This window comes from Salmo trutta, chromosome 20 (genome assembly GCF_901001165.1).
Source record: "Salmo trutta chromosome 20, fSalTru1.1, whole genome shotgun sequence".
NCBI lineage: Eukaryota > Metazoa > Chordata > Actinopteri > Salmoniformes > Salmonidae > Salmo > Salmo trutta.
Window position 1 is genome coordinate 30,759,982 of NC_042976.1, and position 11,738 is coordinate 30,771,719.

Sequence of the window (11,738 nt, forward strand, 5' to 3'; positions counted from 1 at the left end):
TTTCTCTCTCTCTCTCCCTCTCCTACTCTCTCTCGCTCTGTTTTTTAGTCATTGAAGTGGATTCAAGGGGCTCCTTACAGACTCAGATCCCTCTATCCTCGTCCTACTTCTCTCTTTCCCCTTCTCATGCTCTGTACTCTGCCTCCTACCTGTGTGTAATAAGGGAAGCCTTTGAGCAGCTAGCGGGAATGCTCTGCCAGGTTTGCGGATCAAGGAAGTTTCCGGATTACCGGATTTCCCCTCGTGTAGGATAATGGGAGAGCCATTAGGGTCAGAAAACCACTGTGCACTAATGAGTTTACCTGCTGGGGAGGTGTGTGTGTGTGTGTGTGTGTGTGTGTGTGTGTGTGTGTGTGGGTGTGTGTGTGTGTGTGTGTGTGTGTGTGTGTGTGTGTGTGTGTGTGTGTGTGTGTGTGTGTGTGTGTGTGTGTGTGTGTGTGTGTGTGTGTGTGTGTGTGTGTGTGTGTGAGATGACACAACATCTGAGAGGATGTCCTGATAGCCGTTAGCTAATCGAAGTTGGTCTTCTGTTTTTCACACCTCTGCTTCCTCTACTGTTTTGTTGATCCAACAGTCGGGCTTTCTAGTGCAGCTCTCAGCTCTTTCATTGTGCCTAGCAATACAATTCTCTCTTTCTCTCACTTTCACATAATAATGATTATGTCAATTTGCTGTGTCTGTTCAAGCCTGCATTCATCCCTGGGGATGCAGAGGCTTCACCACACATTGTGTACCGTGTGTGTTTCTGGCAGATAATAAGGACTATGATGCGTACCTGTCCTACACTAAAGTAGACCCTGACCAGTGGAGTCAGGAGACCAAGGAGGAGGAGCGCTTTGCCCTGGAGATCCTCCCTGACGTCCTGGAGAAACACTACGGATACAAACTCTTCATCCCAGACAGAGACCTCATCCCCACGGGAAGTAAGTGGTGCAAATGATGGCTGTGTAGAGGTGGGGAGGCTGAGGGGGTGTGGGGGTGGGGAGGCTGAGGGGCTGAGGGGCTGAGGGGGGGTGGGGAGGCTGAGGGGCTGAGGGGGTGTGTGGGGGTGGGGAGGCTGAGGGACTGAGGTGGTGTGTGGGGATGGGGAGGCTGTGGGGGTGGGGAGTCTGGGGTTGTGTGGGTGGGGAGGCTGAGGGGCTGTGTGGGGGTGGGGAGGCTGAGGGAGGGTGTGTGGGGGTGGGGAGGCTGAGGGAGGGTGTGTGGGGGTGGGGAGGCTGTGGGGGTGGGGAGGCTGGGGGGTGTGGGGCTGGAGAGGCTGATGGGGTGTGTGGGGGTGGGGAGGCTGAGGGGCTGTGTGGGGGTGGGGAGGCTGAGGGGGTGTGTGGCGGTGGGGAGGCTGAGGGGCTGTGTGTGGGTGGGGAGGCTGAGGGGGTGTGTGGGGGTGGGGAGGCTGAGGGGCTGTGTGGGGGTGGGGAGGCTGAGGGGCTGTGTGGGGGTGGGGAGGCTGAGGGGGTGTGTGGGGGTGGGGAGGCTGAGGGGGTGGGGAGGCTGGGGGGTGTGGGGCTGGAGAGGCTGATGGGCTGTGTGGGGGTGGGGAGGCTGAGGGGGTGTGTGGGGGTGGGGAGGCTGAGGGGGTGATGTGTGTGGTTACTTGATAATAGGTCCACTAATTGTGTGGCTTGTACGGTTATTGTGGTTATTGTGCTTGTTCTTTACCCTGTCAGTATGTCATCAGTAACAGTCCTGTGTGGTTTGTTTCCTATTCACCTGTTGTACATGTTAGTGATTATTGTACTTTCACTCTAGCTGCTTGTCATTGTCACTTGTCTTGTGTATGTATCTGTGTAGTTTGGGCAACAAATACACTCTAAATAATATATCCATAGTTACCACCTATAGAACAACCTTCAGTATTTTGCCCCAAACCACCTCTGTGTTACTTGAATTGTTTTCATATACTGTAAGCTATATGTTTTATAGAGTTGCAATTAGCTGACACAGATAACAGGCTCACGCAGTTCTCATCACCCCACACATTAAATTAACAGAAGACGGGTCCAATCGGAACCAGACGGAAAATACATTTTAATTGCACATACCCGAGACCCGTGTCAGTTATATCATACCCAAACAAGATCAGAGACAAAAATCTGAATTTAGGACCCGGACTGCTCGGGTCCCAGGCGTGTCTTGGAACTTCAGGTCTATTGGACCCGTGAAGACCTCTACTCTACAATTCACTCGAACAGCAAGGTACTCTGGGAAATATGCAAATAAGGCTTTACATGTGTGAATTTAACACTGAAAAGTGTGGACCCGTATAGACACTGGACCAGTGTTAAATGTAACACTCTCAATACTGGATGAATTGAGAATCTAGTCCATCATCAGAGTTCTACAAGAAGTTGTTAAAACATTGTTCCAGCCCTTCCAGCATCAGTGATATAGCTGTGTGTGTGTGTGTGTGTGTGTGTGTGTGTGTGTGTGTGTGTGTGTGTGTGTGTGTGTGTGTGTGTGTGTGTGTGTGTGTGTGTGTGTGTGTGTGTGTGTTAGAGAAAGAGAAATGAAGTCTGAAAAATAAAATACTAGTGGATGTACAGTCCTCTTTACTGTTTGTGTGCTCTGTGTGTTCTCCTGTGATCTGAGTCTCAATGTTGACATGTTTATGTTTAGGTCTGGCCAATGAGCTTTACCAGGATGACACAAGACTTCTTAGAGGTACACTTCCTCAGTCTCTTCCTCTTGTGTCAGCAACTGTGATGCACTTCCTCCCTGGACAAGAAGAGCAGCTTAGGGGATCCAGTTTTTAAGAGTTTACACAGCAAAAGCGTAGCTTTGAAGTCAGAACACACATACACACTCTAGCACACAAACACAAGGCACACATGCACACACAAACACATACACACACACAAACACACATGCCACTGCACACAGACACACACAGATCCAAAAAGCCTCAGAGAGATGAGAAAGTAATATAGGTACAGTTGATATGACTAAGGACAGCTGTAGTTACTGTGGCTGTGTGTTTAACCACTAAACTGTTGTCTGACTGCTGTCTCTGTCCTGTGTTGTATGTCTTGTAGTTGTCCATCCATTGTCTCTGTGTATTATGAGTGGTCTGTTATATGTGTCTTGTCCACCATGTTACAACAAATATGTCCTGAATACAAAACATGTTATAGTAAATATGCTACTGTATAGAATCTAAGCTGTTTGGAGTTTCCCCTTTCAAGAAGATTGATTGTGTTTTGAGTGCATTCGTTTCTTCCTCTCCCTTTATCCCCCTCTCTCTCTGTCACTCTCCCTCGCTCTCTCCAGCCTACATCGAAGACGTGGCGCGCTGTGTGGACCAATCCAAGCGCCTCATCATCGTCATGACACCCAACTACGTGGTGCGGCGGGGGTGGAGCATCTTCGAGCTGGAGACACGCCTCCGCAACATGCTGGTCACCGGGGAGATCAAGGTGATTCTGATCGAGTGTGCCGAGCTGCGTGGCATCATGAACTACCAAGAGGTGGAGGCCCTCAAACACACCATCAAGACCCTCACCGTCATCAAGTGGCATGGCCCCAAGAGCAACAAGCTCAGCTCCAAGTTCTGGAAGCAGCTGCAGTATGAGATGCCCTTCCGCCGCACTGAGCCAATGCTGAGCCACGAGCCAGCGCTGGACGTCAGCGAGCAGGGCCCCTTCGGCGAGCTTCAGACCGTCTCCGCCATCTCCATGGCAGCCGCCACCTCCACCGCCATGGCCACGGCGCACCCGGAGCTCCGCTCGTCCTTCCACAACTCGTACCACACCACCATGCGGCAGAAACACTACTACCGCAGCTACGAGTACGACCTGCCGCCGGGGGGCACGCTTCCGCCGCTGTCATCACTAGGCAACCAACACACCTACTGCAACATCCCACTGACGCTGCTGAACGGACAGAGGCCGCCGGCGGGGAAGAGCCGCGAGCACAGTCTGGAGGAGGAGCACACTAACCATGCCATGCTGCCGCTGTTGCCCAGGGAGACCAGCATCTCCAGCGTCATCTGGTGACTGGGACAGGATAGAACCATGCGATACTAGCGGTTTGGTCTGGCCTGGTTTGGTCTGGTCTGGTTTGGGTTGGATCACTTTGGATCGGTTTGGTGGCGTAGTCACGCTTCTATGAGCCAGTTCTGATTGGCTACTGTAGCTATAGTTGAGAGATTGTGACGAGTTTGGGTTGGAATGGACCCCTGTCAACAGGCAAGACAGGGTCAGGTTTGGATTTAACGTGGCCCTCATGTACACAGAGGAGAAGTTCTTCACCCGTGGATTAAAGATTCAGACTGACAACAACAAACTGTTTGATCAAGAGACAACAGAGTTTGATCAACATGAACTCGTGAATACAAAATGAAAGAACCCACACACTTTGGCACTTGTGCACTTGCACTTGCACACACACAAACACACACACACAAACACTCACACACACTAAAGGAAAACAGGGTCTTGTACATATATTTCCAATTTATTTGTAGCATCAGTGTCTTCCTGTTTTTTGTTCATATGTTGTTTTTTATTCAATCATGTGTGTTGCCTTCTCTACTTTAAGACTTTGCTTTAACTTGTCACACAGATTTATATATTTATATTTTTTCTGTTTTTTCTTTGTTAAAATGTTTTTGTTTTTTTATATATGCTTATGAAGAAAGCCAGTATGTCATGTATCTGCGCTGTTGTGTTTTTTTATCTTGACTTTGTGTAGTTTAAGATATATATTATTTTTTTTTTACACTTTTGGGGAATTGCTTGGACATTGCAACGTTTTACTTCAAGGAGCAACATCTTATTTTTGTTGACCTGTATAAGGTGTATATCTAGTTTTAAAAACACTCTTTAAAAAAATCATAGAATATGCAAAAAGAAGGAGGATCTACCGGTGATGTTGATGTAACTTCCTGTGGGCCAGAGGAAGGGGAGAAGTTCGGGAGTCATGCTAGTCCTCCAGTCAGTCTGTCAGTCAGTCAGAGTTTCATATTTTCTATAAAAACAAACAGCCTTGCTGTTTTAGCGTGATAGTGAAATGCCTCACCTTAAAAAAAAATCTGGAGATTATTTTAAAAATAAGTATATTTTTATAACAAAAAGAGTTTGCTTGAGAAGTCATACTTATTTACGTTTCATCTGACATTTAGGGGGAGGTATGCAGTGTGTGTAATGCAGGTTTTGTACACTACTTTGCTATATGGGTCATGGTTTGTTAAGACAACAAGATGGATGTTGAGACCCTCATGAAAACATTCTTAGATTCCAAAAGTAAATGCATTTTCAATGTTTTGGTTGAGTTGTTGAAGTATTCTTTCCATCCTGAGAATCCTTTGTTTTTAATCCATAGGATAGGTCATGTTTAAAGAAAGAAGTGTAGGTTTGTGCTTTGGAATAAGTTTTTTAAATTATATTTGAAGGTGTAATTTCTGAGTATGCATAGCAAATAGATATGTATTCTATATATGATATAGATATTTATATAAATATATATATATATAAACACGATTTTCACTTGGAAAGAAATGTCTATCTTTATAGAAACACAATCATACTTATCAGTTGCCCTTACTTTCTCACTGCACATTAAAAACGTTGATCTCCTCTTGTTTCATTTATGTTCTGTCTATTTTACACAGTCTTCCATGGTCCAAAAGTCAGAAGTGTAAGTAGTGCTGTAGGTAGGCTTTATGAACAGATTATGATAAAAGAATTACACCCCCCCAGAGGAGGTTGTTTCCTGTCCTAGAAATGAAATGAACGTTTAGGTTGCGCCTCCGAAGATTGACGAAGGCTACTGATACATATTAATTAATTGGGTATGGGAATTTCCATGTGGAGTTGATAAACATCAACAGGCACTGACAGCTGTCAGTGTAGCTAGCTAGCATGCTAACCTTATCTAGCTAGCTAATGTTTTTTAAGATTAGGCAGCTGGCTCTATGGCTGCTTCTGGAGCTGGATTTGTCATAAGCATTGATTTAAGGAAAACTTTGCCACAGAGGGAAGCCACTGGCCTATCTTTGACTTCCAATGTTAAGGCATCTTCCATAAATTGAAGCCGCAAATCCGCCATATAAATAGTTAGAAAGAATAAGATGAAAAACCAAGTCAGCCCGTGCTCATAGTTCTCACAGGGGAAGTGAAATGATAGGCTACAATGATTTAGCTCATGATCATGCACGGCGCAAATAACCTGTAACTAACTATAAGTTCCTTGAACTTTCTTTCCCATTTTCTCCTTATCCAGATAGACACTTGTGGTTTCTAGCTAACGTTACACCAATCAAAGCAATGGAGCGTGTAGTGAAGCAAAACCTTAGTGACAAAACCACTCATCTTGGGGCAATGGGGGGAGTGGGTTTGCCAAATGCTATCATATCACGCAATTATAGCATTTGTAAAACGGTAAAATATATTTTTAATACAGACTTGCTCAAAAATAAATGTAAATGGATTATGATGATTTTCTGGTTAAGAAATCAAGAGGAAGTGAAAAACTGTTTTATCTGCTCCGTGACTCAGGGGCCAAGAGGACACAAGGCTGTTTGGCTCAACACATTCACAAAGATTAATATCTTTGCAGCTGTTTCTGATTAATAAACTATGCCATACTGATGGGTGGTAACATTCAAATAAAACCCAGCCCTGAAACGAAACGTAGGCTGAAAATAATTTGTCATATCATAGGAAAAGACACCACATTCACACAGAATTGCCCGAATTGGGCAGTTCAGATTTGTCACTTCAAGCCCAAATAAATCATACTTTGACTAAAACGATGACTTAAATCGTTGTGCAACATCATGGGTAAGCTTTGGCCATCGTCTTTCAGCTCAAAAAAAGTGGATTTCTACAGGTGTGGACGTTAAACACAGTCAAACACTGCCACCTGCTGGTGCATAGTGAATTAGCAATGGTTCAATGAGACAATGATACGTGCACACGCACACGCACAGTGGTGGCACGAATCAGTAATATGGCCAGTAAGTGTGGCAGGCTGGCTTGAATACACACACATCTCTCTCTCTGTCTCTATCTCTCTCTCTCCCACACACCATGGTGGCAGGCATCAGTGATATAGCTGTGTGTGTGTCTGTGTGTGTGTGTGTGTGTGTGTGTGTGTGTGTGTGTGTGTGTGTGTGTGTGTGTGTGTGTGTGTGTGTGTGTGTGTGTGTGTGTGTGTGTGTGTGTGTTTGTCGTCTGGCAGCCTCCTGCCTGACAGCTGGCTTTTTATTACTAGACACAGGATTAATAGGCTCTTTATTATCCTAAGCAATTAGGGGCTTAATTTGAAAGAAAATAGGCCCCTATGGAGAGGATGGAGGAGAGATAGAGACATAAATATGTACATCAACATATTTAATGTGTGTGGAGGGGAATGGGGGAGTGTCTGGCCTATCAGAGGGCAAAGTGGAGCTACTATCATCTTACACCTTCATTTCAGGTCTACACCAGTTTAAAGGGATAGAGCCTGATGGGGGGCAGGGGTGGGGGCTGGGGGTCCACCCACAGGTTCCCCAATCCCTCATCGTCATGGTAACTGCTCACACTCCTCCCGCCGCCAGCTCCATGGCATCTGTTGTGGTCTTCTTGTCGTAACGCTACTCCGCCTACCTCCCCACACACAGTCGCACACAAACACACACACCCTCAGCCCTTGGTTGCGATGCGTGGTTGCACACGGGTGAGTTGCTGTTCTGACTGCTCAGAGCGCCTGACCGTCTTGTGTCTCCATGCTTCATTGCTTCCCTGCTCCTCAACTGTCACACACACGCAGTCCTACAGTACAGCAACAGCAGCAGGAAGATTCATGGTTCCTAGAGAAAACAGAGCCGGAAGCAGAGATCTTCTCTTACTCTAGCAGAGACTTTCTACAACTCTGTAATTTCCCCATGTATGTGGACCAGATTGTATCTGTGATGGGTTCCTTAGACCACTGTGTGACTATGTTTTGTGTCTCTGAGACGTGTAGCTCTCCCCACCCCCCCTGATCCTCCTGCATATCTTGGCCAGTAGCATTCCCGTTTGTTGCATATCCGGCCAGTAATGATGGGATTTGGAGAGAATTGGAGGCAATCTAACTCTGCAGGTAATTTCCTTAAGTTATATTCTGCACACCTGTGCCTGCCCTAAAGTGTGTGTGAGTGTGAAAGCGACACAATCAGTGAAATGTGATTAAACAGTGCCCTCTTGTGGTCTTAACAGTCCATTGCTGTCTCTTACCAGTGTTGTGAGGATCCTACAGTGGATACAATAACACTCAGAGCTAAGTGCAGCATGATTAATGAATTTACTGTATCTCAATTGCACACCAACAATCACCTATTGCCTCAGACAGAGACACAGGAAAAATCTATTGAGTTTGGAAATCAGAGAATGAGCATCAATATGTGTGGTGAGATGTGAATCCATCTTTGTATTAAGCAGGACAATAGTCCATTTTAGATGACTTAGAAAAAGTCCTACCTGGACAGAAAAGAACAATTGTAGGAAAGAGGGAATGTCTGTTCACTGTTTGCTGCTCCCACAAGTGATCTTTAATTCAGACCAATGTCAAAGATCATATGTTGGATCAGCGAACTGTGAACTATGAACAGATATCAACGTTTATTCAGAACCATAGTTACTGATAAAGGAACATTGGGTTATACGATCTCTCTGGGTAGAACTTGCCCTAAGGCACAGATCTAGGATCAGTTTATCCCAAACCTTAACAATTAGGGGTAAAACACAAAGCTGACCTTAGATCAGTGTCCAGGGGCCTTTCTGATCTCCAAAGTGACAGTCAGAGCACCACTCTCCTGACACAAGCATGGCAAAGCAGTTCAGAGAATACTTTTATTATAGAAAAATAATTTTATGTAAAAAGAAATAAGTTATCGAGTCCGATCAGCAGCTCTTCTTGGTCCGTATCCTTTCCTTCACCCCTCCCCATCCCAAAACACACACCCCTTTGCCCCGACTGTTCTTCACCCACCACAGTGTTCAAAACATCTTTAACAAAACAAACAAATCTCATCCTTTGTCTATCCTTCTGTTCAACGGTCCATTCAGATCTAACGGTTGGTTAACAGTTAGTTAGATTTACATTCTGTTTGTCTGTCCTTTAGATAGAAAGGTCCAGTCCAGAACCAACCCCACAGGTGTTGATCTGAGGATTGGATAGATGTAACAGCAAAACTGTTCCTTTATAGCCTACCAGAGGGCAGAGTGGAGCTGCCGTATTGCTTATTTCTATACAATAATGTCAGATCTACATGAAGTATGTAGCGGGTAGGGGCTAGGAGGTAGGGATAAGGAGCTAGGGGAAGTGGGGGTAAGGGCTAGGGCAGCGTTTCCCAAACTCAGTCCTCGGGAACTCCAGGGGTGCACGTTTTGGTTTTTGCCCTAACACTACAAAGCTGATTCAAATGGTCAAAGCCTGATTAGTTGATTATTTGAATCAGCTGTGTAGTGCTAGGACATAAACCAAAACATGCACCCAGGGGGGGCCCCAGGACTGTGTTTGGGAAACCCTGGGCTAGGGGCAGGGTTAAGTTTCTAGGGGGTAGGGGCTAGAAGTGCATATCTAAGGGTTGTTTCTGGACGAGACCATGGAAAGCATCTACTTCCCATAGAACATCTCCAGTAGGACATCCTCCATGTTGACAGCTCCGATGACGGGCTTGAAGAAGAGCTGTGCGACCACGGGGGGGCTGATGGCCCTCAGCATGGACAGGGTGATGAGCAGTTTGGCGAAGCGTGTGGTGTCGTCCCGGTGGATCAGCTTCACGTGCTCGTTGAGCGCCTGGTGAGCCTCGCGCCGCAGTGACTGGATGTAGTGGAGGTAGCGCAAACCTGGGAGATCTGGGGAGAAAGGAGGGGAGGAGAGGGGGGGGGCAGAAAAACATAATCATTGTTTAAAGAAACTTTGGGTTGTTGAAGGAGCCCGGGTCACTATGGTAAACAGGTTGCTTGTCAACAGCTTACTTACCAAATAACCTCCAAATATCTCACAAGGCCCTTTGGCAAGGTCTCTGAAGTCTCCAGATATGGAAGGATATATATATCTCCTAAACCCTAAAGCAATCATACCATAAGCTCTAGGCCTACATACTTCCTTTGCAATAGATGCAGGGAATTAGTTGCCTAATAATGGTGATTATGTGTATTGGTATACCAGATGTATTTTGGTATACCAGATGTAAAATTAGTTTCCTATGTAGCAATTGGTCATTAAGCACGAAATTACTCAGGGTCTTCCTGAATAATCAGTGCTGTTTGTTTCTTGTGAAACTGCTTTGCCATTTTTTTAAACGAGAGACAGTGCTAAATTATTAAATGTATAAAATTGGAGATAGGATAATTACACGCGCTCCAGTACAGACACAATGAATGATTCGTGAGAAAAATAGGCGCGTTTTGAAGCATCCTGCTCACCTGAGTTGAATAGCACCGCTCCTTTGATGTAGGCATACTCCTTGGTACTGATGTCCAAACCCCAACACTTCTTCAGGAACGCTTTGATGCCCTGGATATCCGCGAGAGAGACCCCAGGAGTTTCCGTGCTCTGCTCCAGCAGCGGGTCACACTGTCTGTCCGTTAAGCCGCTCTGGCTGCCAGAGCCACCAGTCAGGATCCGTTGCAACATGCTGGGCTCTGCAGTCTCAGTGGTCTCGAAGTCTACCCGGTCCTGTGCGAAGCCCAGCACGAGGAGCGGCGCCCAGCAGTTCCGAACGAGCAGCAGCTGGTCATCCTCCGGCAGCTCGCGGAAACACGGCACGTTCTTCACGAACCGCAGAGTCTTCACGAGGACCGCCGATGCGGCTTTGCAGGTAACCTGCGGGGACCGGAGAGACCCCCTTCGCCGTGAGGAGCCGCACGAGCATGCCTGTTGTTGCCTTAGCTCAAGCCGCGACGAAGAGGAAGAAGAGGAGGAAGAGGAGGAGACCCTGTGCCAGCGATGCTGTTGGTGTTGGTGTTGTTGTGGTTTTGGTGTTGTTTGTTGTTCCTCGATGGTCGTGAGTCTGTCGTTCTTCAGTATATGGTACAGGATGCTGTTATTATTGTTTTGCCCCCCGGCGCCGGGACAGTGGCAGCCCTCGCGAGTGGCCATGGCACGTGGCGCGCGCTACATCGGGTGCTGCTCCGTGTGACTGTCAGGCGCTTTGAAGAGTTGGAGGTCAGAGCTAGATAGAGAGGGATATGTTTTCTTGGCCCCTGTTACCCCCGCGCAAACGGCAGCACATTTATATTAGCTCCCGTCTGACCTCCTGCTTTGAGAACTTGTTTAAACTTGAACATATTCCTCCTCTGAGACGCCTCCCACCAGGGGCGGATTGGCCATCTAGCAATACTGGCAAATGCCAGTTGGGCTGAACATTTGTTTAGTTTCGTGGGCTGGTCGAAATGGACACACAAAAATAATTTTGAATAAAAAAAGAATGCAAAAGGGCCCATGATAAGAAACATTTTTTTTTAAATGCACAATTTCTCTATTATACAGTGGGCAGCGGCCAAATAAAATCTAATTTTATTGGTCACATACACATTGTTAACAGATGTTAATGCGAGTGTAGCGAAATGCTTGTGCTTCTAGTTCCGACAATGCAGTAATATCTAACAAGTAATCTAACAAATTCACAACAACTCCCTTATACACACAATTGTGAAGGGATGAATAAGAATATGTACATATAAATATATGGATGAGCGATGGCCGTGCGGCATAGCAAGATGCAGTAGATGGTATAGAATACAGTATATACATATGAGATGAGTAGTGTA

At 46.3% G+C, this 11,738-nt stretch overlaps 2 protein-coding genes across 5 annotated transcripts in view; one reads left to right on the forward strand and one right to left on the reverse strand.

Moving 5' to 3' along the window:
- LOC115155834 (interleukin-1 receptor accessory protein-like 1) overlaps positions 1-5,574 on the forward strand; it is a 333,713-nt gene extending 328,139 nt beyond the window's left edge. For 2 of the 4 annotated variants that reach the window (XM_029702809.1, XM_029702810.1), the window contains exons 10-12: positions 753-923; positions 2,617-2,661; positions 3,268-5,574. In XM_029702809.1, the coding sequence (XP_029558669.1) occupies positions 753-923; positions 2,617-2,661; positions 3,268-3,992 (941 nt within the window). In that variant the 3' untranslated portion in view covers positions 3,993-5,574. The remainder of the gene's footprint in view (positions 1-752; positions 924-2,616; positions 2,662-3,267) is intronic. The other 2 variants (XM_029702811.1, XM_029702812.1) reach the window with 1 other exon arrangement.
- A 3,222-nt stretch (positions 5,575-8,796) lies between these two features.
- On the reverse strand, positions 8,797-11,356 carry LOC115155836 (nuclear receptor subfamily 0 group B member 1). Its single transcript, XM_029702815.1, has 2 exons — positions 10,392-11,356; positions 8,797-9,818 (listed from the first exon to the last, which is right to left on the reverse strand). The coding sequence occupies exons 1-2, from the start codon at positions 11,065-11,067 to the stop codon at positions 9,577-9,579; spliced, it is 918 nt and encodes a 305-aa protein (XP_029558675.1). The 5' UTR covers positions 11,068-11,356; the 3' UTR covers positions 8,797-9,576.
- Between the last annotated feature and the right edge of the window lie 382 nt (positions 11,357-11,738).

What these genes read in the sequence shown, in the direction of transcription:
- LOC115155836 (XM_029702815.1), bottom strand. Translation starts at nt 11,067, where the DNA reads ATGGCCACTCGCGAGGGCTGCCACTGTCCCGGCGCCGGGGGGCAAAAC. An exon ending in AGCGGTGCTATTCAACTCAG is followed by an intron (nt 9,819 to 10,391) that starts GTGAGCAGGATG and finishes CTTTCTCCCCAG; the next exon opens with ATCTCCCAGGTTTGCGCTAC.